The sequence below is a fragment of the Mchenga conophoros genome, linkage group LG23, assembly GCF_057382185.1.
Source record: "Mchenga conophoros isolate Kocher_MC1m ecotype Shallow Benthic linkage group LG23, M_conophoros_male_GT1.1, whole genome shotgun sequence".
Classification (NCBI taxonomy): domain Eukaryota; kingdom Metazoa; phylum Chordata; class Actinopteri; order Cichliformes; family Cichlidae; genus Mchenga; species Mchenga conophoros.
Genome location: NC_140547.1, coordinates 13,463,782 through 13,490,657, shown reverse-complemented (window position 1 = coordinate 13,490,657; position 26,876 = coordinate 13,463,782). Strand labels below are relative to the sequence as shown.

General features: G+C 42.5%; 1 protein-coding gene and 1 long non-coding RNA gene across 3 annotated transcripts in view; one reads left to right on the top strand and one right to left on the bottom strand.

Moving 5' to 3' along the window:
- The window catches only part of LOC146546839 (uncharacterized), a 75,144-nt gene that overhangs the window by 33,674 nt on the left and 14,594 nt on the right, over positions 1-26,876 (bottom strand). The gene's annotated exons all lie outside the window — the stretch shown is intronic.
- The window catches only part of lpp (LIM domain containing preferred translocation partner in lipoma), a 182,406-nt gene that overhangs the window by 147,115 nt on the left and 8,415 nt on the right, over positions 1-26,876 (top strand). For both annotated transcript variants that reach the window (XM_085264092.1, XM_085264093.1), the window contains 2 exons: positions 5,005-5,174; positions 24,693-24,871. In XM_085264092.1, the coding sequence (XP_085120218.1) occupies positions 5,005-5,174; positions 24,693-24,871 (349 nt within the window). The remainder of the gene's footprint in view (positions 1-5,004; positions 5,175-24,692; positions 24,872-26,876) is intronic.

Genomic DNA, 26,876 nt, shown 5'->3' with positions numbered 1-26,876 from the left:
ATCAGATGTTTTAATCCAAGCACAAAACTTTAGTTGAAGTCCCAAAATGGATTTTGCGGTTCTTTTATTAGTTTTGGATACGAGCTGCAGTCGCTGGCTCTGCCTTTGGGGTTTGCAAGGGTTGCGCCAGCAGAATTGTATTCTTTAGTAACATAGTGCGAAAAGTTTGGTCTCCCACCAAAAAAAAAAAAGTTCCTTGCGATCCTTCTTTACATGCACGATCTTTGATTTCTGACGATGTAAGATCAAATTGAGCTGCAAGTGTGCTCCCTCTCTGCCTTTCATGCCGCTTCAATATCACGGCGTGAAAAAACAAAGAAGGCAAAGACTGAGGGAAATCTGAAGCGTTCTGCCACTCAACATTCCCCAATCCCAAACAACAGCGTCTCACTGCCACTACAAATACATTAGAAATCAATTATTTATGGAACAGAGTCAGGGCCTCTTTAATCTTTTCCTTTTATCCAATTAAATTGTCTAACCATTCTAAGCCTCTATAGCTCACAGGGAATGTGCCTCGTTTTTTTTTTTTTTTTAAGAAAAAAAGAAAGAAAAGAAGAAAAGATTTTTCTCTTCAGTCCTTCTTTTGACTTTCGATGTAACAGAGAAGAGACACTTCTGAGGGTTGAAGAATGAAAGGAAAGAAAGTGAGTAAAGTGTAAATGAACTCCCCCCTCCCACCCCGTCACCATTGCATTGGTTCTACAGGAAGTATTTGAAGTTTTGATATCAAGACTCTGGTTCCATTCCCCGCGCAAAGGGACGCTGGGGAGCGGTGAGGCCTTTCATGATTCCTTTATGCCCAGCTGAAATAGTTCGAAAGTATTTGGGATCATCTCCACGGGGGTAAATACGATGTTGCTTCAATTTCTGTCCTGTATTATTCAAGAAGTCAATTGAAGTAGTGTCTAAAAATTGAAAATGCTTATTTCCATTGCACACGTGTGAAATTATTGATGTAAAACACAGCACTCGTCTCCATTATCGTACAGTAAGACTGCTGATAAAAGCAGTTACAGATGCATTGAAAGGCTTTATATTTTTACAGCACCGTGCTCTGACTCTCAGGGTGTAGAAAAGATATCTGGATCTGAAATAGACCATCAGTTTCTCTTATTTCAGTTTAAAATGTGTATGTGAAGATGTAGCCTGTCTCTCAGTGGTGAAGAATCCCTTCAAAAAGTTCCTGGATCCAGATCTGAATGGAATTACTTCTAATTTGCTCAAATTGGTAGAATTTTATAAATATGTCCACGGCTTTTTAAGTAACAAAACGGTCAAAAAAACCTTAGCATATAACCTCTTTGAAGAAGGTAAAAACTAGATCATCATTTCCATCTGCGATTTTCGTCGTGAGAGAACACGAGGAGCTGGAATCCAAAACACTTATTTCCTAACAATTAAAATCAGAGCTTAGGAGATGAGTCAGTCAATCAGTTGAATGGATCGACCATTATTATAGTAATCATGTCAATAATCCAGCAAGAAATCTCTGGTTTCAGCTGCTCTAGTGTGAACTGCTGCTTCTTTCCTTGTCTAACAGAGAAAAAAGGGAGCCGGCTGATTATGTGTGATAATAAACAGTTGTATACACAGTTGCATTAAAACGCTGCCTTTAGCTTGTTATTAAAATGTGAAATGTATAGGAATAGAAGGCGTACAGTAGTTTGAAAGAGGCTCAGATCTGCTGCTCTTTGTTCCACGCTGATGTGAAATCATGTGTGGGCTGCGCGCAGCGTGGCACGGCGTGTCTGTGGGCACGCGTACACTATATGATACATGTGTCTGTGTTTGTATGTACTCGTCTACACGTGTGGCATGTCAGACGCAGAGGGATGTTTTGTTTTTTTTCTTCCTGTGTGTGTGTGTTGGTGTGAAACTGTGTACGCTGCACTCCTGAGGGCCTTCGCAATCACAGACTGCCAAAAGGAAAAGGATTTCCGAGAGGTTTCCTTCTCGCTATTTAAAGTGGGAGCCCTGTGGGACATGTTTGGCATTCTCATCCACTCACTGAAGATGGCCTGTGATCTGAAGCCACTAACAGGCTCGGCGTGCTCCGTCTCTGTCTCTCGCTCCCTCTCTCTCCCTTTCTCTTTCCCTCTGGCTCTCTGAAGTGATTACCCTGCTTGTGATTCCACTGACACCCACATGTCCCCCCGAGACGTGCCTTCACTAGTTTGTTTAATCTGCCTCCCTGTACAGTAGGTAACACAGCCATAATTGAGGTGTGGATAGAGCTGTGGGAGCAGATGAAACCGGTGGCAGGCTTTATGAAAACCTGTCTGCGCTATAAGTCGCCCTGGATGACAGAAGTCGCTAAATTAATGTACAAAATGCTGCTGTGACAAGAATTTTTAGAAGGGAAATGTCAGTTTCCTCATTCAATGAATCCTGAGTCATCTAATACAAGAAACAAAAATATCTAATGTTCAGTGTTCTAATAATGATTTCAAAATGTTGCTGGAAAAGGGGAAAAAAAGTTGTGGATCCGCTCATTCTTTAAGCAACTTTCCCCCATTTGCAGTGATAAGATAATGAGTTATGTGACATTAGAATACCATTTGCAAGCCTCGCAGTCAAGCAGATATTTGATCTCAGCAACATATGACTTCCAAAAGTTGTGCTGATACCTGAGACAGAATCCGCTTTACACTCCGTTTGAATTTTTGATATGAAAACAGCAAGTGGAACTGTGAAAATGCGAGCATCAGATACTCTATCTCCCCCCGGTTAGTGTCTCGCCTCTGTGTGTAACACGCTCGAACCGCTCTGTTCAGAACATACAGAGTGTCAATCATCGCCCAAATCAGCCTTTAGATGAAGCAAAAAATGAAAAGGGAAGGAAAATGATCCACAGAACTGAACTTGAATTAATTAAATATACTGTATCAAGCTTGCTCTGTGAGATTGCATCTGTCCTCAGATGTGTAAAAAATAAAACATTCTCAGATATCTTTTTTTAAACCCTATTATTGTAAGATACCAGTAATTAAATTGACAGTGTTATTAATTGGGTTGAAGATAACTTGCATTGAGTCGAGGACATCTTAAACTCAATTAAAGATATCTCCAACTCAATTAAAGATATCCAAATGCCATGTCCCGCAATATGCAATCAGCCTCTTTCTGGAGCAATAATATCAGTTCACTTGTGCCCCTTTTACAAAGACTTCGTTGTACTTCTAAAGTTTTCTTTTATCATTTAATGCTCAACTTTTTAAACAGATGTCACTCTTTGGTGATGTGTATGCTTTCTTTAATGTGGCATAATTATATTATTTAATCCTTCCTTATCCAGTGTTTGAAATAGAAATGAAGATTAGACGCCCCTGATGTCAGGAAATGAAGCCTTTAAAGGGACAGCTTCCAGCTTCGTGGCACGAGGGAGCGCGAGGTGACGCGTGGACAAAAGCTCGGTCTACGGATCCTCGATTTAGATGTCAAAACACTTTTAAGTTCAACGCTCAGTTGTAGTTTCTCAAGTTCTTGTTTTCCTTTTTTGGCTCTTTGCCGGCTGCTCTCGTTAGTAGAATTTACTTAACGCTCATATCAAATTACTATAAATTCAGTGGCTCAACTTTCCTCTTTGTTTACTGCACAGTGTTGCTGATAAATGTTGGAAAGCAGGTAAACGTTGTCACCTTTTGGTTCACTGACCAATTCGTTTTCTTAATTCTTCATGGATCCTTAGACTTATGTTGAGACTCCCATTGCCAGAGTCCTCAAAACTAACCATAAGGTGGGAATGAGGTGCGGCAGAAAAAAATGCCTTGGGTGGCATGCTTTCACACTGGTTAGCATTGTCGCCTTACAGCAGCAAGGTTCTGGGTTTTCTCAGCTTTCCAAAGGCATGCACGTTGAGCCAACTGTGATTCTAAAATGTCTGTAGGTGTTGATGCAACTGAGAATGATTGTTTGTGTCTCAGTGTTAGTCCTGGGATGTTCTCTTATTCATGCTCAGTGTCACCTGGGATGGGATCCAGCTCCCCCGCGATGTGAGGTGGGTATATACAAATCTTTATTTAAGCAGGGAGCCTCATTCAGATTAAAATCTCTTTTACAAGAGAGATCTAAGCAGAGCCTTCAGCAGAGGCTTTAGTCGCCTTTCTTTCAGCTGGCTTCAGGGGTCACTGCAGCCAATCATCACAGTTTCTTTTCTGTATGTCTGATTTTACACCAAATCCCCGTCCTGATCAGAACCATAACCATTTATCCGGGCTTAGGTCCGGCACTGGGATTGGCTTGTGAACCCAACCGCTCACCCACCCCTTCGTGGCTGGGCTAATCAAAGAATCATAAAAGACACTGGTTTAACAACCTCTAGGATTTCTAAAGGGAGTGAAGGCTTCATGGCTGTTTAGAGTTCATTCCGTCTGAATGTCGTGTGATACCTGAAATCAAATCTGCCAAGGTTTCTCTACACATGGGGAATAGTTAAGGTTAAACTTTTATTGGTTCTTGAATTGCAGTTGCAGAATTAATTGGAAAAGAAAAATGGATGAATGGATGTCAGAGTTTAAAGCGCTGTCCCATGTTTCTCATCAAAGTGCACACCGAGAGTTTTAGCTGTGTTCTTTCTTTAATTATTTTCATGCACAGATTCCCACTCAAAGAACAAGAGCCATTGTTTGTACTGCTGGCATCGTGATGCTTCTCTGCAGCTCTACATTGTCCTCTCTTTGTATCTGTTACCTTATATATACATGATCCTTATTTTCACATCTTTCTAAGAAACCTGTTAAGAGTGTTGCTTTCGGCGTGGCTGCATTTTAGGCTGAAAGTAAGAGATTTGCTGCACTGTAGGATGCCGCTCACAAGGTCAAGCACCAATTGCAGTGAATGGAAGCAGTCACAGGTTTCAGCTCTCCATTACAACCACATTTATGTTGTTTGCGCGTTATTCTTAGCCTTACTGATCACTGATGTTATTTACTTTAAGAAGTGAAAAATCTGTGGTTTTAGAGGGAATCTTTTCTCAGCTTCTCCTCCTCTTCCTCTCCCCAGGGCGCTGCGCCAGCTGTGGAGAGAACGTAGTGGGTGAAGGCACCGGCTGCACTGCCATGGACCAGGTCTTCCATGTCGACTGCTTCGTCTGCATGACTTGCAGCACCAAGCTGCGTGGAAAGCCCTTCTATGCTGTGGAGAAGAAGGCGTACTGTGAGCCTTGCTATATTGTAAGCAGCTTCCTTTCTTTTAAATCCACCTGCCTCAACACTTCACTTAGCCTCACTACATGCGTCCGCGTTTTAAAAGTGCACATTATATCATCGGGTATCGCTGTGCCTGGAATGTTTCATAGGTTTCACTTCAGGCAACCACATTTCATTTCATCAAAGCCCAGAGGGCTGCCACCTCTCACCACACACACATTTTCATTTCCTCTTCTTTATTGGCTTCGTTTTGTTTTTGGTCATTCAGTGAAACTCTCTTGTGTCTCTTTTCCTGAATGAACTTTCGTCCTGTTACACAACTAATGTCAGCTGGTTAGCAAACAAGTTTGTTCTTTGAGCTTGTTTTGACATTCTCAAACATCTTTGACTAATACATTTTATTAGTAGGCAGCTGGCCTGCAGCTGCGTGTAACTGCTGACCTACTTGCCCTCCAGCTTTAAGACTGTTTTTTTCTTACTATTGTTGTCTCTGTATCGTGTCAGTATAGGAATATGCAATCAAAGAAGCACCACCCACCTGCTTTTAATAAGTGGCAGCCAATCAGAAGAAAGCTTGCTTAAACATAGTAGGAAATGGGAGGTGTGCACTTTGGAGGCCCAGCATAAGGTAGCTTTGATTTATGAATCATGCAGAGCTCTAATAGAGTCCGAGAGTGAAAATAAGGAGCAGGAAACGAGCAGAATGGACGCAGATTTGTGAACACGGAGGGTTTTTTTGTTTTGTTTTTTCTCTCGCTCCTGTCGACTTTCCTCTGGCAGCTGTTTAGCGTAAAACAGGGGTCCTCAATCCCAGTCCACGAGGGCCGGTGTCCCAGCAGGTTTTAGATGTGTCCTTGATCCATCACAGCTGATTTAAATGGATAAATTACCTTCTCAACATGTCTTGAAGTTCTCCAGAGGCCTGGTAATGAACTAATCATGTGATTCAGGTGTGTTGACCCAGGGTGAGATCTAAAACCTGCAGGGACACCGGCCCTCGCAGACTGGGATTGGGGACCCCTGGCGTAAAGCTTTAAAATGCTACACTATAGTTTCAGCCCTGCATCATAAGACAGGGAGAACAACTTGGTGAACATATGATATGGGAATAAAAGTTTTCCCGTCCTCAAATATGCAAGAGTCCACTCGGGTCCAAATGACATACATTTCCTTATCGGATAATGCGTGCGAGGGCCTGTGTGGACGCCCACAGAGGCGCTACAATATAATGCAGCAGGAGTTCTTGCCTGTATGTGTTTATTGGATTATAATCCCTACTTTAGCTAGATTATCGCACAAGTTCAGTATGGTTTTTAAAGCTTGTTCTACTGTCCCCAGGTGGCCAAGTAAACAATTTCAGGACATTTGAAATATAGGTTTTAAATCATACGTATTGCACATGATAGCAGTGACGATAAAGTACAGCAAAACTCTCCTGTTGTTGTTGTTGTCTAGGTTTGGGCACAGAGGCTTGCACAGGGGGGTCTCAGTGGATCACATCTGTTCAGGAGCCTCCTAAAAATTCCATTGTCTTGTTCTGCTATTACTATAGGGGAGCGTGCTTGGTCTGCATTGTTTAGTCAGGTGCTACATGTCAAAGTGACATGCATGTGAATTCCAGGACACAAAGTTTCCCAGCAGAGCATTGTATTGTAACAAGAAGACCCAGGTTTCACTTTTAACTCTCGGTGGTTTTAATGCTGTGGCTGATTGGTGTGAATATGGCACAGCTTGATCCTTTGTAATAGACATGAGCAGGTGGTGCAAAACTTGTTGTGGCTTCTCATCTCTAGCTGATCTTCACCCAACACTGCCTGATAGATCCACCTGCCATTTTTTTCTCCTGAAATAATCAGGTCAGATATGCATTCATGGCCTTTTTTAATCTATCTAATTTTTAATAGTTTGAAGAATGATGTTTGCCTTCACACATCACTCTTAAATGATGCATAACTGTCTACAGTGACGGCTGATGAACAGCCAGATATGGTTAAGTCAAGAAACATGGCGTTAATTCTCTTTGTGGATGAGATAAGACTTCTGCTAAACGATTAGTAATCACTTTTCTTATCAAAGGAAGAAATGATTGGGGATAAATGAGCCAGAAATTTGTGTGAGTTATTCTTAATTTGGAATGTTTTTATTCCATTTTATAAAACTGTGACTGGTTTTCTTGTCAGTATGTTGCACAACACGCATGAAAGTGTTTCCTTGCACAATATTATCAGGAAAGACGTGTCATCTGGCAAAACCATGAGGAATTTATTAAGCAGAAGTGTTTCCCTCATTCAGTTTCAGTAGAAAATGGTCATCGGTCCCACAGCGGGAAGGGACATGTTTCTTACTGTCAGCGATATTAGGTGTCAGTCGGCGGGTCATTCCTGGAAGCTGAGATGGGAAATAACTGCGCTGCAGCGAGGAAATACAAACTAAATTTAACTGTAATACTTTGAACTTTCTTTTGCTTTCTTTTAAAAATAAGTGAGTCATATGAGGAGTACAGTTACTGTTATATTTCAAAATGAAAATTGAATACGATGTTATTAATACACATATGATAACACAGTAAATATTCCAGCAGTAGTACATTTATATTTACAGTCTCTCGTCTCTTTCGGTCGCTGCAGCCTGAGCTTGTCTGCATAATTAAAAGCTGGCTGAAATATGGTGACTACAGCTGAGATTGTTCTTTGGCTTCAGCGACTGCTTCAGGCTGAGTCACCTCTCGCCCTGTTGTTAAGTGAAGCACTAGACACGGGCAGACTGGTCGTGGTCCCAATCTTCATTTAATAACAGATTGTTTTGTCTACTCTTGCACCGGCTTCTCCGTTTCTTCCTGGTCTTTGAGCTCCCGCTGTTTCCCCTTTTAAACTGGACAACTGTGCCCTGTGCTTTGACTACAGGTGCTTTTACACAGGCCGAAGAAAGAAATGAATCCGGCGAAGAGTGAGTGACACCCATCCAGTTGTACAGATGTGTTTGCACATATATGTCGTTGTTCATAGAGCTCCTGATTCAAATGCGTTCAGGCAGTCCCTTTTCTTCTTGGAAAAAATAGCCCAGTGTCCAAACTGTAAGACATGCATTAAAGATGATTAAGATTTAGTTACTTCATGATAAGGATATTTTTTGTTAAGGTGGGTTAGAGGCGCTTTAAGGGACATTGAGGACAGAAGAGGTCTCTAAACAAAGTCTGGGAATGGTGATTATTGTTTGTTAGGGATATTAATTAGGTAATGCTGATTCTCCTGACAGCACATAGTGCCACATTTATTCAGTTTTCTTTTCATTCACTTGCAGGAAATGGCTCGATGTGCATTTTACCAGTAAAGTCTTTAAGCCGAGCTACATGATGTTTAAACCAGTGGCAGGCCATCTCTTAAATCATCTCTTTTCAGAGGCACTCAGTGTGATTGTAGTTGTCTTGTCTGGAAGTTCTCCAACTCTGATACATACGCTAAAGAGGAATGGGATAATTTAAGAACTTTATTTATGCATTTCATCAGCATAAATGTTCTTCTGGCACAAGATCAAAAGGATGGGGGAAATCTGAATTTCTTAATGAAAGTAATTTCTTCTTCTTTTATTCCCATCCTCAGGGTCATACGCCTCTGTGCGATTAGAGAATGAACGTGAGAGTTGAGTCTCTGAAGAGAAATGCAAAATCCCAGAGAGGAAAGAGGAAAACTTCAAGTTAGCCTCCAAGTCAGTCAGTCTAGGAATGTCTTAAGAGCAACCCAACATTAATGACACACTGAATTTATTTCTTCACACTTTCACCTGTCACATGATATTAGCAGCAGTTCTTCTCTATGCTGAAGGAGCACGTAAGCAGAGTATGGTTTCATTTAGTGGATTGTTGTAATGGCCTAAATGCCTGATTCTCCTAAGAAGTTACCTTTTAGGAAGTCTACTGACCTACCTACTCGCCAACAGTCAGATGGGAGGACTGAAACTACTCTCATGTTTCTTCTCTAAAGGTTAAGGTGCACCCTGCTGGCATCATGGTCATTTTTGACTTTTGATTTCTTTGTTGTTTTGTTTTGACAGGGTGAAATAATTGCAGAGCATACACCTTTAAAGCCTTTAAAACAAGGATCAGGTGCTCAAGACTTTTCTATTTTTGTTCCCATTCAAAAATAATGTAGATATATGTTAAAATGTATAACTGCACCTCCACTGATATTTGTTAAAATGTCTCTTGGCAAACTGCACCTCAACCAGATGCTTTTGGTAGCCATCAGCAAATATAACTCTGTGTGAATATTTGGTTGCTCTTCTTGGTTTCCTGGCACAGACTCTGTTTTAAAGCATAGTTTACACATTTTCAACAGGCTTGAGGTTGGGGGGGGTTTTGGAAGCGCTTTTTCAGAAGCTTAGGATTAGCCTTTAAAATATTTTTTTAAACCCAAAACTTAACAGTGATCTGTCTCTATACCCCACACCCTCACTTAAAATACATAAATACATGATCAAAATAAAAACAGCAGACCTAGAGATTTCTTTTCTGTCTTGGAAGTGCAAGTAGTCCAGCACCAGAAGCACCAAAGGTAATTAAAAAAACGACACTTACAGTTGCTTAAAATGTGCATTCTTCCCCGAGTTCCCTTTAACTGTTTCACTTTTTGACTATACAGTCAATGCATGATAATAAAAACACTGTAAGTCATTTAAAAACTGAAAACAATTTATTGTTATTTCTTGAATTATTTCCATATGCTGTGTGCTCTTTGTGCGAAATAGGTTTTTCCATCAGCCCGTGGCAGCGTATTATATTTGATGTAGAATATCTTACAGGTATAAAAGGTGCCTGAGGAAACTTGCTGTGTGTAGAATCTGTATAATAATATGCAAAACTCTATTAATCCCTTTGCCAGGAATTGGAGGAATACATTTCGCACGCTGATTGCCATCCAACAAAGTTTTCTGCCATGTATCAGAGCAGGCGATCAGCAGCGCTCTTATCTGAGCTGGGACTTTACATATTCTGTGTAACAATACTGGCATTTGAACGGCTGAGATCCATCTCTTCCGCAGGGTGATTTGCCTCGTTCAAACTGTTTGCCTAGTTATTAGTAATTCCTTTTAGTAATGTACAGGAACTCACACAGATGTGTTATCAGCTCCTGTCTACTTCCTGATTTTACAACCTGCTATCTTTTTCTCGAGCCAACCTCAGTCACACCACCGGCCCGTAAACTGGAGGGCAGAAATCAGCCTTTGTCCATGGCACTTCCCTTGGCTTGCCTCCACAGAGGTCTTATCATCGCCTATTTGAATGCACGGTGATGCTGATAAACTCTGCAGCCGCACAATTAATGTGTCATTTTGCATGGAGTGATCTGTAATCGTGTCACTGTGAAAACACTGGCATTGCCATTGTTTTGGGATTTTTTTTCCCCTTGTCTGACGTGTCTCAGCTTGAGGTGTCCTCCCGATCACCCCATTCAGTATTTGCACACACGCATAACAGGAGGAAAGTAAGGATGTGTGCACACACGACCTGGCAAGACGTCCGTCATTGTTACTGAGAGATGCAGAAGTTTTGAACTTTAGTGCCGTTTTCCAAGAAAGCTATCTTGTGAAATTTTTTCCAGATGATTCAAACTGTTGCTGACTTTGTTTTCTGCAAAACTGGAACTAATTAATCACTAGAAACCAACAATGCCGGCTAACAGTGTTTCTGCAGTATTTCTGAGTGATTCCAAATAAATGTTGTGGTGATGTTTGTGAGTAATGTTTACTGCGGTCTGTCTGTCTCGCTGATTGTTAAAGATGGCCACCATGCCATCAAAGCCTCAAACGTAGCTTTATTGTTCTGTTTTGGTTGTAAGAGCATTATAGGATGCAAGGGTGGAGTGCTAAGCTATCAGCCAACAGGTGCACGTCACAGACATGAGGATTACCATTAGAATAAAATACCAGAATTTTATTCACCAAAGCTTTGTAGACAGACTGTGAGCAGAATTAATCAGACCGCCGATTGATATGCAATATATATTATTTAAAAGGTGCACAAAAGGAGGTGAAGCATAATAGAACGCTAGCAGCTACAGCCATCTGTGTGGGTCCCTGTCAAATGCACGTTTATAAAAAAGATTCACCACCCATACAGATTTTATGAAAGAGAAACCAAAACAGGGCTTTTTATATAAAGCAGACTGTAAATCTGTTTATTTCTGTTGTAAAGTTGGACATATTAAGATTGGGAGTCTGTGGGGAATAACTCATTGCTGGAGCCTCGAGTGGACATTGAAGGAACTGCAGTTTTTTGTAGCTTGACGCTAGTATGTGGCATTTGTTCTTATTATTAGATAATTCCCTTTCTTGCATGTCTTCTGTCCTGTCTTGCTCCGCTCATCCTTCATGTTTCTTCCAGTGAAAACTGAGGTTTTTTGTCCCACTGTTGCCAGGTACTTGTTCATCTGGTTTTAGGTGTTATTGCTATCCAGATAAAACTGAATAAATTTAGTTGCATTGCCACGTGAAGTCTGATTTCATGCTTTTAAAGTAAAAATGATTAACAGCATTATATATTTACTCCAATTGCTCATTATTAGTTGACTTTATTAAATCAAGGCTGGTGGATTGATTCTACTCTCTGACCAGTCAGGCTTCCTGTGTCCCTTTGTCCGTATGTGTCTATGGTAAGCTAATCCGATATAGCTATGGCTATTCATCTGGACAAAAATGCAATCTTGACCTGCCAAAAACAGCAAAATATGTATTTCCTTATTATATAACCCTGCATTTCTGACGCCATTCACACTAAGTTTATACAGTGACCCCAAAACCAGAAGACCTGCTTTGTGATCTCAAGCACAAATTTCCAGATAAATCTTAATCTCGTTAATCGATGCAGTTAAATGCACATTAAAGTGAACAAGCTCTGAGGCTTGTTCTGAAGGATGCAGTCTCAGGTGCTGCAGAGCAATAACATGTAATACGTTTAGGAAGAGAGCTTCGCTGTAGATGAGAAGTGCAGGCATTTAAGAGGCCGAGAGTTTATTCAAGGTGTCAACTCTTTTGTGGAAACATGCAGTGCTCCTTTGTTTCTGTTTGCTGCATTCTCTCAGGGACTGCTGTCCTTGGGGCATGTTTTGTTTTTTTTGTTTTTAATTGTTGGTTGCTGTGTCTGCCATTCCAGTGCTGGATTTGAACAAATAAAACCCTGCGTCCAATAGTCAAGAATATTCATAAGCATTATTATGTTCTCTTCTCTCATTAAATTGCTGCTAATGCCTGCTAATGTAAGCTGCAGCAGGCACCATGGTTTTGGGATGATTGGACAAAAAATTCTTGATAACCTTTTGACGTCTTGTGGTCTGAGAGAGAACTAGGCTCGAGTTTCATGCTTTATAAAGTCACAGGTCTTTCTGGCCAAATTAGGAGTTGACAGGAGGAGACTGCCTTTAACTGTCCACCTGCACATCCGCAAGTGAGTATACTGTAATGCCAGTCTTCAAACATGTACATACGAGTGAGTCTTTGGAACGGAGAGGGGAGCGCCTTTAAAATGAGACACAAGCAAATTTCACCATCAGGAATAAAACAATTGGTTTGTTAGGCTGACTGTAAGCAGACACACCCGCTGCTCTATGGAATCAATCTGGTAAATGATCTGCTAATAAATTGTTAAACAGCAGTTAACTGCAGAGCTCATCAAACCAACCATCTTTAAAGACTTACAGAATTATAAAGAGTCAGTGCATTTTGCTCATTTCCATCTTTTTATTCTCGGACTTTACTGAATAACTTTCTGTCATTTACGGATCAAAATAATCTTTATTTCCCTGACTGTGGGCCTTGACACAACGCCTCAGTTCATCTGTCTCCTACAGGCAGTTTCAGCTCCATTACGCCTTCCTTTAGCTCTGTTTTCTTGCGCTTGGCTGCCACTTGTAAATTGAAGGTTTGAACAGCAGGTGGGTACTTGAGATGATCATATTAGCAATAGCTCCTCTCACTGATATCAATTAGAGTCAAGAGTAGAGGAAATACTCTCAAATGGAGTACTTAGAGTAGTCTGAAGCCTGAACCTTTAGGCTGTATGTATCTGCAGTATTTGCAACGTTAACTATGTTTAATGTGCAACAGCGTATCCATATTGTATAGGACAGAAAATAAGGGTTGGCATTTTCACAGCCTCGCATAAAGAAAGTAGATTCATTATATCTTCTAGGTGGTTAAACCCCAAACTGTTCTCAATCAGTGGGATTATAGCAGTGAGGCCTGGTGTAATCTTAGAAATGAACAGCAATTTTCTTTCTCCTTTCACTTTAGGAAGTCTGACTGTAACCATGAGAGCATATTAGTTAACGGAGCTGAGAGCAACAGGGACTCTTGACATGTCTGATAGCTCAGCTGGTGTTTGAAGAAGTTCAGCAGTGGGATTCAGTGTCACCAAGGTTAATTGCTTACACAGGTTACCATGCCTACTGTTCTTAAGTGTGCTCATATCCGCCGTGTTGCTACAGCGCTCGCTTACTTTGCTGCAGCATTACCACAGCCAAGTTTTGGGCCAGTTAATTTACTTTAAAAAGGGTTTTTAGCTGCCCTTCACTTCAGTCTCTCTGACGGTAAACAGAGCCATTCAATCTGCTTAAATGACGCCAGTGAATGGAAGAGTGTTGCAGACAGGTTCCTGTTCGAGGCAGAATCGCAGCCCCACATTCCTGTTCATACTGCCACTCCCAGCGAATGTAGATCATCCAAAGAGCAGCCGGTTTAAGTGTGCTGTAATAAGACTGATGCAAGTACCACAAGGTCACATCAGGAGCAGAGCTTCGTATTGAAAGAGCAGTAATAAAGAGATAGGGATTTGCCTACATAAAAACCTTAATCTATTTCTTCCGCTTTTGACAGAAATTCAGAGACCATCAAGGTCACGGACGCCAACTTGCTTGAATGTAATTATGCTCATTATCTGGTGTTGTACTATGGCTCCGTTATTTAAAATGAATGGGCTTTGGTCTCTTTGGCTACACACTGTGAAAGATTTTCCATTCTGCCATTGTAAAGGAAGAACTTCACACGGCGCCCCTGACCTGCCAGTCACCAGGAAACGTTCGTGATTGACTGATGAGCTTTTACCCTCGGCGGCTGTTTGTCTGTCTTGGAAAGTAGTGATGTCACCCGTACTGGTCACGGTCATTCATGCTGCCTTTATAAAAGTTTAACTGATGGACTGCTTCTTTTTTTTTTTTTTTTATGTCTGTTTAATTTTTAAATATGCACTTGGAAGAAAACTTGGTTTGCTGATTCATTGTGAAGGTGGAGTTTTGTCTTTAGTCCCATCATGTTAAGCAGGCAATGTGGTATTTTTCAGCACCAGTAGTGTGCAATTAATATTGCACATTCAATGAATATTTAATTTTGAAAAATTATATTCGATTGTGGGAAACAAGAGGGGCAAAAATCAGCGACTGACAGTCTGCTTTAGTGCAAGGCCGGAGAAGGAATCACAGCTAGAAGATGATCCTGGTATCAAAGGTATAAAGGGGACCATTCGTGTGCTATCACTTGTTTTCAACAGCCATCTATCCCACATCCTGATACGAGCCTTGAAAGTTTCCTCCAGTAAATTATCAGAAAACTGGTCAAACATCCCGGGTTCCTGTTTCTGTGCATTTCTTAACAGAGCTTAAATGAAGATAATTTTATTATAAAGTTAAGAGAGATCAGAGATGCTGGAAAAAAAATATTGACCGAAAGCAGGAACAAGACTTTGTGTGATTTCATTAAATATTCTATAATTATAGCAACAAAGAACATCAGCTGATTCTGAGGTTGTCCGGTGGGCAGAACTCGCTGATTTTTCTTTTCTTTCTTTTCTTCTCATGGAATCACCCAGGAATGATTTATAATTGTGAATGTGTGAATAGCAGGTGCTAATAAACAGACTGTGAGTGTGGCGGGACTAGAGATGAACTCGTGGCGACAAAAAAATCTGCTGAATTTTTCAGAAGAAGAACGAGCTCGAATACGCACGCTATAATCAAACAATCCAGGCAGTGGAGGGAAGTTGCTGAGGATGTCGGAGAACCCAGAGGCGACAGGCACGTTGCCAGCTGTATTGGGGCTTCTGGATGTCCTCTACAGCACATCATAGCAGACTCTCCCAGCTAACAAAGGGGATATCCCCATGAAGTCCCCTAAGGCTGCTGCTGTCATTGAGAAAGGCGATGTAGGAAAACAATACATCCAATCACAGAAGATCATCTCTCCTCTCATATGTGATATAAACAGAACAACACAGGAGTTTGCAGCAGAGCCTCCGTGACAGTAATATGGCTCTAATTAGAAATGACTGCACACCACCCGCACACCACCCACACACCTGTCACTTCTCCGTGATGGATATCCAGGTAGTCAGATCCAGAGGCTTTCAGCCATCGTGGTGAGTTCAGGGCCCCTCGTCGCTGCGCGCCGTTGTGGCGCGCTGAAGCTCACCGCAGGAGAGGTCGGCAGGTGTGCTCCCACCCTGCTTCGACTTTTCATGTGAAGCTGGCGAACACACGGAGGCTTTCTGCTGACTTTGTCATCAAATATTCATGGCTGTCTGCATTAGCTTGCAGAGTTCTAATTGAGTTCTGTATATTCAGACGTGATTAACTCGGTCTAATTCCTCAAAGGAGCGAGCCAATTAGATAGCACTTGCATGAATAGGATTTCACATCTTGGTGCGTCTCCAGACTTGCCAAGACAATTATGCGCGTGTGTGTAATTGTGCCGTACAGTGGGTGTGAGCCAGCTAAATTCAAGCAGGTCATTATTTCTTATTACTGACCCGCACTACAGGAAATGCAGCCGTTCTATCCATTACAAGCAGGAAAATGAAAAGCGCGCGCGTTGTTATTAGAATGCACTGTTTAGACAAGAGAGCAAATCCATGTATCGGCACCCACTAAACCTTCCTCGTGCTTTTCGTCCAAGCACCCCCACCACGCTCTGCTCCCACCCACCCCCCACCCCCAAGAGGCAAGCAGGAGAGAAAAATATCCGTGACCCAGTGCTGACCCACCACAATGTCACTCTAACTCATGCTATGAGAGAACTACTGCCGGGGTCTTTGTCAGTTTCTCTCTGTAACCAGAGCAGGAGACATTGCCCAAAGTCCAGAGGGGTCGCATTCTGCTGCGGAGCTGAATTTAAGGCGGAGAGGCAGACGGGCAGGCCGGCCACTTTGCCTGAGCCGGAGAGAGGGCCCCCACTGCCACCTTTTATTCTTTGAAGAAAGGCCTGAGCGAGGCATGAGCTGAGTGGTCGACCCCGTCCCTTCATGTTGGCTGTAGCTTGATGTTATCACGCAGCTAAAATAAGAAATCTGTGTGAACAAGTAAAGCCACGCAGCTGTGTGTACTAGCATGTATGAAAATTTAAATCCCATTGGACATGTGCTGTTTCATTAGTTTGCCTTGTTTTGAAGTGAAACCTGCACGGGCTGCTGGTGAGAAGGATCAAGGGGGGGCCGCTGCCGAGACCATCCAGCCGACCGGGTGTTTAAAAAGAAACAAAACAGGAAAGGAAGCTCTGGCGGGATGCCATCCCATTCCTGCACGTGCTGGTCATTTATAACCCGGTGTGAATTTATTACCCTGACAGACAGGCTGAGCAGAGCTGAGCACAGGAGACTCTGAGGAAACGAGGCCTTTCCAGGTCAGAGACACCGAAACCTCGGCCCGCTCGTCCTGACTGACTGGCGTGCACACAGATGAGTGTCACAAACGCTCCGTCTGTGAATTATGCAGCTGATACTTTCAAGGTCACTGATCCTCTGAGTTAGCAAACCATCGCTTTCCACTGTATGACATGCTCACTCACACCCACACACAAACAAACAAAAAAACATGCACACCTCAGTCATCTGCATCCAGGCAGCGGAGAAGATACGAGTGGGTGATTTACATAACGCGCTTAGAAATGACAGGATTCTGTAAAGGAGTCAAGTGTCGTTAATATATCTTCATACGCTCACAACTGAGGACCTAATGTTTAGAAACTACACAGATCGACGGAGTCAGGATGCCAGTCCTGCTCACTGGAAAGCAATGACGGCTTCAAAAGGGAATTTAGGTTGAATGTCGAGGGCTGAGGGTGAGATTGTGTCAGGGGTCTCGGGTGAGAGGAGGCAGGGGTGCTGATCAATTGTTAACCTTCTCAGGATGAGGCACAGAGATGATCACAGTCACTGAACTCAAACAGCTGAAGGGAAACTTAATTTTAAACACAGACCTTTCCATCTCCGTGGCCTGAGCAGACCGCGTGTTAGGAGAGGGTGATGCTCCCACAGTCCCTCTGCAAAAACGTGGATTTAAATGAGCTCCCAGGCTCCCTCAACAACAACAGATTTCTGGCCTTTCTCCAAGCCGACCCCTCCGTGATTTGTTTTAAGAATATAAAAACACCTCGTATAAAACTCCACTCCCTTTGCTTTATGAAGTCACCCAGCGTAGCTCTGAAAACCTCGCCGTTACTGCTCATTTAACGCTCTTGCTTCCTTTTTTGTGATGAACAGAACCTTAGCAGGATCAGTGTCTGCGAACGCTAACACGGGGACGGGTTTGCCAAATCTCCAGTTTAAATATTCATTAAGAGAAGCTGATGCCAAGTCAGCTGTGAGGTAACTGCTTCTTCCTCGAGAAACTACTTCAAATAACAGCGTGCATACACAGATACCCACTACTGAGAGCTTTTTCAGCGTTGACCTTGGCAGTTGTAGTATGTGGAGTTGTAAGCAACCGCTGCGCTTAAGAGGAACTATTTGTTAATAAATGGATGTAAGGCGTCATCTCTTTTTCTCAGTCAGTTGTTTGATCTTGGAAAGAACATTGTGGATTTCTGATTTTCTCAGAGCAAAGCTCACAAACCAAAAGGTGTTGAGTTAGTCATGATAAAATTTCTTTTACGTTTCAGGGTTTTTTTGCCTAAAAATGACAAAAGTAGGGAATGGATTTCACAAATACTTCCCCTCTTTTCCCTTGTTTTGAACCGCCTAATAAAACTCTGGACTCTAATAACACATTTTAACTGGCTTAAAATTTAGATTTTACTCTCCTCATCGCACACATACCAGAGATGTCGTGGGATCTTCAGCTGCTATCTAGAGCTGCTTGGGGTTTGGTGTCTTTGCAGAGGACACTTGAGCATGTGGAGGAATCAGAACTCAAACTACCAGCATTGCAATTAGTGGACATCCTGCTCTACCATCTGAGCCTCGGATGGCTTTGCTGTCAGTGGAGGGAAGCTGAGTGCACTGGCTTCCTGAACCAATGAGGATTGCAGGTCACTGCACTCTGCCAAGAAGCTAATAAGCTGCTGGCTCTAGCTTCATGTGTAGAGGACCCTGGGAAAACCGCAGGGCTGTGAGGTGATTCTGACTGAGACACACTTTGGATAATATCATAAAAAATATGCAGCTGTATAACTCTGGTTTTTTTTCTATATACCAAATCCCCCAATATCAGAATCAAATTGATTTACCTCTTTTTTTTTAAATTTCATTTTCTTAATTTATCAGTTTGTCTATTTGTTTCTACTGTCCTTTAAAAAAATGGTTGAAGAAGATGAATCAGCAGGTCGTCAGCTTGCCCCAAACACGGACCCGGGTTCCCGGTCGCGAGATCCTTGTTTGTCGGATGAGCCAAACCAGATTTTTTTTCTTAGATTCCACGTTTGCTTCCTCCTGTACATTTGCATTATCGTTTTCCTGCTTTTGTCCCACCCACATCCCAACCTTGCACGAGGCTTTTGTAGCGTCAGGAAAAAAATTAGGGAATATAAAACTTTTATGGTCGGAAGATTCAGTCTAATCCTTTTTGAAGGTGCCCTGTTAGCAGCTTGTAGCTGTCTGTGTTCTAACAGTTGTTTTGGGAAATGTTTTTGGGACTGCAGGGATTTTTTGTTGGTTTGTTGGTAAAAACCAAGAGACCAATGGGAAGAGTTATCAGCACCATATCAAGTTTATTTAATACATCTGTGGTGTGAAGAGCAGTGTTCCCTCTAATTTTTCATGTGTCTGAGTGAACACACAAACTCCCTGAGCAGTCCCTTGAACCACTGTGAGCAACAGCAGACGTGTGCACTGTGGTCGCACCAGCATCGAATCCATCCAAGTTACATGTTTTATTAAAATAATCAAATTACAGCATTTACATTTATGTTAGACTACTTTTAATTAACTGCTTTAGCCCACTTACAATGAAAATTTAAAAAAAATCTTGTTCATGACCTGTGAAGCATGTTAACACTATTGGAAGTAAAAATAACTTGAACTCCAATTTTGAAAACACAACTTTCTTTTTTTTTTTTTTTTTTTTTTTATATAAAGCTCTGTGGTCTGTGGTCTGGGAGAGAGTCTGTAACTCTCTGTCTGCAAAATACAGTATATAATGACCAATGTTGGGCAATTAATTATATAGTTACTTCTTCAAAAAAGTAACTGAGTTATGCAAACAAGAAAGTTTTTTGCAGCTGTTTAACCTAAAAATGCAGCCAAGGCGTTTTTTAAATAAACATTTCAAACTATTTACAGAACAATCAGCTGTTCTGCATCAAATTTGATGCAACACAAATTGTTTGTGCCACTCCAAAAAATCATTTCTGTCCACTATGAGATAAAGGAGAACAACAGCCTGATACCTGCAGGCCTGACAGCAGGAGATGTATCACTCCTGTAACACCTGTAACATTCAGCAGTCGCCTCATTGTTCTGACACACACAACAAAACTACACTACACACTAACTACACAAGATTTGCGCTAAATGTCTCAAATCTCTCACATCTCAAAACACCGCCGTCACTCCTAAAACTTGACCCCGTTTCTTAACAACTAGATGCCACGTTACCATATCATTTTTTGATTGGTCGCCATGGTACATTTTTCAACCAATAGGAAAGGGTTTTTTTGGTTTTTGAGTGTTTCGAGCCGTCTTTACTGTTTCTTCCTGCAGTAAATATAAACAACGATAGTATTCAGGAAGAAAACCAAACATAGCAGATATTTTTTTATCACAACTCTGGTTTTACGTGGCCTATCAACACAATTTAAAAACTGGTATAAAGTCCACACTTTTTCCGTCAATTGTTCCGTCTGTCCTGCTCACGTCTCCAATGGTTGTACACGTTGTCATTAACGTGGCTTCACTCCACATCAGCCACGCAACTTTGCTAGCTAAAACACCGGTATCAGCACATACGGATGCTGTCATAGCCTGTCAACGTCGTTAATTAGCTGCGTATATACGAATGTGAATCGCATTATTGGGATAAGGGTGGCATAATAATCGTCCATACGGGAGCAGCCAGTCACTTACTAACACTGCCAAACAGAATTGTATTTGTAGAAATTTGTAAAATGTATAAAGTATTAATTTAAATTTCAATTCAGGTTAGTTTTTTTTTTCTGTGCGCAACGCAGATTTTCTGTGCGCAGAGCCCGTGCCAGCAGTGCGCAATTGCGCACGTACGCAGCTTAGAGGGAACATTGGTGAAGAGTAAGTGGAGCGTTGTGTTTTACCACAGAGTTGAGTCTGTAATGCACCCATGGTGCTCAGCTGTCAGTCTTTGAGTTTGTTCTCCATCCCAAAGTGTCAAATACTGGCACGCTGTCAAAGCTGGTATCATCTCACAGATACACATCAGGTGTCCTTTGATACTTGTGCTTTGACACAGTCGGCTGTGGCAGTGGTGACACAGGTCTCTCACTTCTAAATCACCATATGTGGAAGCTCAGAGAGGTCCCTTTAGATGCACTGGTTAAGTGTCACTTTTCAGCATGCAGGGTTAATGTTATGAGCAGTTGTAGTTGGACCCAAACAAGCATCTATTGCAAAGCCTAGCATAAACTTGGAAAGCCAACGAAAGCAAACTTCCAACCTCACCCCTTCAACTTCATTTTGAAGTTGGAGGGGTCTCTTGGCTCCTTTTGCTCATGTGTGAAAGAACTGAAGTCAAAGGTAACTTGGTGATATCTAGGATGATGTCAGCACCTAGCAAAACTGCAGTATTTAACATGAGATTTAACAGCATTGCAGTCCGTGCAGTCTAAATTAACATCATTTCCCCAAACCTCTGCCTCTGTTCTTGTGGTTTGCAGTGTTATATTAGGCTGAATTGTGTTGGGAAATTTCCTTTTTTTTTTTTTACATTCTTATTTTTTTTCCATTCTACTTGACACAGGAGAAAATTCTTGTATGCGTAAGTAACTGTTTCTAACAAAAGGCTTTCTTCTTTTCCCGCTTGATTGACTCATCTTAAGCAATAAAAGGGAGAAAAGCTGCTTGTCAAGGTTCATTAAGTCAGTGGACACCTTCCCTCGGGAGTTAGGAGGGTCAGTGATTTGACTCATAGTTCAACAACAAGTCATTAACTCTCATTCAGTCCATGAAGAGCGCTCAGATGCATGTTTCCTACAAGCTCTTGTTAGGTATCAGAGAGCTACCTTCAACAGAGTGCAGCGATGTCACACGGCGTGGCCGGGCGCCGACCGGCACATTCTGTGACACACATGCACACGGAATCAGATCATCTGTAAATTTGGCCCGCTCTGAGTTCAGCGTGCCAGGTCATAAATGGCGTGTAGCCTCACTGATCTCCAGCCTACCTCCTGTCAGCCCAAGTTGCGAAAGAGAGAGAAAGGAGAGGTGTAAAAATCTGTGTTGCTACGGTTGCAGAGACGATGAACACCTTCAGCTCAACAGTATGCCACATCACATTTCCAGCTGTTTAGCGTTTCATGTGCAAACACAGAAAACACGTCTTTGTTCCCGCATTCTTTTACCTTTAGCTGCTCTTTGCACTTAAACACAGAGACACATTAGTGTTCGCTGGATTCTGAGGAGAGAAGAGCCATGGAAGTTTTCAAGTTTTCAGTCTCGCTTACATTACAGAAATTAAATGGGTTTTTTTTATTTTCTCGTCAGTATTTTTACAAGTGCAGGCTAATTGATTAATTATCATCAAACCCTCCAGTATTTCTGAAAACTGAGCTGATTGTCACTTGATCCAGTAAAGCTGCAAATTACAAGTGGACTTGAAGCGGAAATTAGTGAAACATTTTCACTAGACAAAAGACTTAATATTAGAGTCCCAGACTTCATTGTGTGTATTTTTTTCTGGTGTGAGCATCTCTTTCTGTCGCCCAACTCTCATGTTCAGAGCGGATCACATGGGACCGCTTGACTCCGTTACGTGCTTTGTTCGCCATCGCAGTTCTCATCCTAACAGACAGCTGTGTCGAACGCCGTTTTGTTAGGCCGTTCCCAAACGGTGAGAAGCTGAGCCGGACTGTGCGAGCTCTCATTTGGTGTTGCCGGAGCACTTTATAGCAAAAGTAAAATGGCTTAAAATGAAAGAAAAATGGGGGTCGCGATTGACTTTAACACACTCTACTCAAACCTCGGTTCAGCAAGAGGCTGTCTGACCTAAATTTACTTTACCTCATCTGCCTAGACATTTGTTTAGCCTTCTGGGCAAACACTTAGAGAAATGTTTGAGGGAGAGAGGAGGAAAAAAAGAATACATATGCTTGAATACATCACATTTAGTCAAGGGAAAAGTAAAACCCGGACATCTGCAGACATATACAGCCCTCTAGTGGCAAACTACAAGGGACCTGAATGTCTGACAGGGAGGGCATGAAGTGATTTATGCAGAATTTCCTAAACCATCTGTGGAAGTCGTGCCCAACCGCAGACCATGAACATTCTCTGTGTTGACATCAGACCCGGTTTTCTGTAACAGACCTTAATAAACGTTACTTAATCCCAAATAACAGGAGTCACGAGTGAATGGGAAAAACAACAGTGGCTGAGCAGAATAAATGAATTGAGGTCATAGAATCTTACCATCAGAGAGAAATTTTGTCTTTTGAGTACTGTACTCATTACAATGGCCCGGAGGAACTGTGTGCTGTGAAATCATATGCTCTAGTTAAGCTAAACAAGGGCAAGGTATTCCCACATGAAGGGCAGATGAGAATAAGTAAGTAGAAATGCAGGCAGATGAGTAAGAGTTGAAGATGGTTTAGTGCTGTTTGGCCCTGGTATCTCACTCAGATTCTCAGGTTGCAAATATATTCTCCCCCCTCTCTCGATCTCTACCTCTACCTCTCTCTGTCTGTGTGCGTGTGCGAGGCAAACCTCAAGGGCTCAGTGCAGCGAGCTCATTAAAGGCTTTATTCCACTTCCAGGATCGAGCGGGACTGCAATATGGACATTGTTTATACACAAACGTTGCCCTGGGAATAATGTTTATTTCTATTACCATCTTGGAGGGGTGTGGGTGTGGGGAGGGGGGGTACTGAGCATGTCTGCACTCATTGCTTTTCATGAAATAATGCCTCTCCAGGAGTGCCTTGAAGAAACGGCCATTTTTCAAACCACATTTCTCCAGCCTGCAGTCAAGCGTCAGCTGCCCTCCTCTCTTGCCCTCTCGCCCTCCGGTGGCACGCGATCGTGTTACGAGAGCCGTGTCAGGAGCAGTTTAACCGTGCACGTGAACTAATGAGCCTCATTCTGTAAAAGGCTTCTTCATTCATTTGCATACAGACTGAACGTCGGTGCATGTGCTGCACAGCCGGACGGGGGGGGTTCGAGTTTACCTCGGCCGAGCGGTCACAGAAGTGTCATTTTAAGCGGCAGAGCCCGGCAGGGCGACTGGGAGGCAGCCGATGACGCAGCGCAGTGTTGCTACACACCCCGAGCTGTGTTTGGAAACACTGAGGCAGCTTGCTACTACAGTGGGAGCCAATGGGAACAGCTGAACCGTGCACTCTTTAGCCCAGTCAAGCGCAAAACAGGGGGGAGGAGGAGAGGGAGGCGGCGAACAGAGAGACAACAGAGATCCAGGAAATGCCTGAGCGAGGAGCAGTGACGGCGGGGCCCATCAAGTCGCACGCAGCCGCATCGGGCCGCACATTGATCACTCTCACATGATATATCCATCCCCCTGTAATTGCATTGCTGTTTAGAGAGGCAGTCGTTATTTATGAAATATTGAAATAACAAATGGTGTCTCCCGGCAGATATTAAGAAGAGAGATGCCACAGATAAGTCAGAGGCAGGCAGCGGCCACGTCTCCCCGCGGGCCGCTTGCCCAGTCGCCTGGCTGCAGAAATCCTGCAGTCATCACAAAGTGGAAATATTTACTGCTCGCACTCTTGCATACGGGAGGATGGAGTGTGGGTGAGGGCAGCTGAAAAATGACTGTGTTTGTGTTTCGAGAGGAGTGCTAATCAGATTCCTTCAGCTTCGGAGGCATTTGAGGACAGCCGAGCTAAAGGTCCCTAGTGTGGATTTATAAGTTGCACAAGCACAAATGGGCACAGAGCCACCAGAAGTGCAACACTGGCGACAGGAAGTTTCTAATCACAGCCTACAAAAACTGGGAGAAAATGCAGGGTTTTCACATTTTCCATGCTGGTGAAATTTCGTAGCCAACTTGTTAACAAGGCCCACTGTAAATGAATCCTCTAAATCACTTCGGTCATCATCAGGTTTGTTGTGTAACCGTGTGGGTGTCTGTGTGTTTGTGTCTACAGAACACCCTTGAGACCTGCACCATCTGCAGTAAGCCCATTATGGAGCGCATCCTGCGAGCTACTGGGAAAGCCTACCACCCTCACTGCTTCACCTGCGTGGTGTGTCACCGCAGCCTGGACGGCATCCCTTTCACTGTGGACGCTTCCAACCACATCCACTGCATCGAGGATTTCCACAAGTATGTAAACAAGTCCCTTTTAGATTTGAAGCGTCACTCATCGCTATATTTGACGTGTACACACGAGGGAAGTTTGCTTTCACTTGTCATACTGTAACGCAGATAAGAGGTCGCACAAAGCTGGTTATAAGTTAACCCAGGGTTTTTCCTGTATGTGGCGTTAGCAGCAGCTGACCAATTACAATTATTCATAAGTGTAATGGGAGCAGAGTGGCTGATATTACAAGGGAAGATGAATGGGAAACGTATTAAGAGGTTAAGCATATAATACAGGCTGAAAGCAGCACAGCTGCTGCAGACAAAGCAGCAGACTGAGTTTGTGTGAAAGGAAAAACGCTGTAGAATAATATAGCATTAAACGCGTGTGCTTTAATCGCTTTGGTCAGGACAACTTTAAAAGATCTGCTATATTAATAAAGTCTGAGTTGTTGTTGTTGTTAGCCAGCAAGGCTAAATGCAGTGTCTACGGCGGATCTATGAATATCATTCGGACACAATAGAATCTGATGGATTATACTGTACTTGAGTATGTCATTAAATGAATGTTTTTTATATTTGTTCCTTCAGCTACGGCCTCCATGGTGTTGGAAACCGTTTCCAGCCAACAGAGACTAAAGCTCCATCTAAGAATCTATATTTCTCACTGATCCTCATCCAGCAATTTTGTGCGTGTTGACCTTTAATCTGGAACATAACCTGCTCCGGTTCACAGCATACAGTAGGTTACCATGGTGATTATACCTCTGAAAGAAGTGAACCACCTTCATAGTACAGGAAAGCCAGGATTAACCTTAAAGGTACCTGGATTAGACAATAGCTTCTGGACAGAAACATGAATCCACTGCAAATGTGCCGTAAACCTTCGTTCCCTCTAACGGCCAACAGGGGGCAACTCCTCTGGATGTAAAACAAAGTACGACTGTATAGACGATTGTGAGAAAATGACCCTTCGTCTCGCTTGATTTTTACCTCGGTGAACTTTTTTCCTAATTTTCCAAGTTTAATGTCTTCTTTAAAAAAGCATTATTTATATTTTTGTAAGTTACTTTCCTATTCTGAGTAAAAAATATATTAGAGCTCTGTGTATTTTAGGACCCGGCTATTTTATGCTCATTGATAATGCGGTGCCCTTTGCTACTGGGTCACTTTCATCCACCATCCTACATTTACCAGTGGGTGATGTAATCCTGGCTACATCCGTCTGCTGTACATGTACGTCAGGAGCTGGTACCAGGTTATCGTGGCCAACAAGGCAACTTAAATGTTTAATGCCAGGGGATGTAATAATCTGTGTCAGGTCAGCACTGACCTTTTGTACAGTCACGGTACAGTTCTTGCTTAAGAGGAGGAGTCATGGATTAGAAGCACTTGTGCTATTTACGGAAGCCAAGCGAGGGGCAGCCAATCAGACGAAAGTGGGCATCTAGCGAGCAGGACTTAAGAGACAAGAACTTAAAAATATGTTGTTGGGGTTTTTTTTTTAACATACGATGCACTGAGGGCTCCATCAGCATTTAACAAACAGAATCAATGTAGAAATGGATACTGATGTTGCTCTCTACCTGCTTGGTGTCCCCGTAAAGATTTCATGAAGTGATAATATATCAGTGTTGTGTTAACAGCTTGTTTAGCAACATACAACACAAGACATGCTGTTTTAAAATCCTTTACTAACTTTTGTAAATTCATGCATTTTTAAAGCTCCTCGTCAGAACGTTAGGGCTTCCTTTTTGGGAAACATTGCAAACAGTTTCACAAATCTAGTGAACTGGATATGTAGACATGAATTTAGTAGTACATTCCTGTCATTGGGTCACCCTCCACCCATTGCATAACTGCTAGCTTCCCAGAAATGTTCCTTCTTTACTCGGTGACCAGAAGGGAAACAGAAGTAAAACGCTGGCTCTTGGCATGAGTGTGCAGCTCTCGGTTTGGGAAGCCCAACGCAAGGCCCGTGTTTAATTTCACGTGACAAGCGTGGCCTCCACAGCGTGGCCCTTTGTGT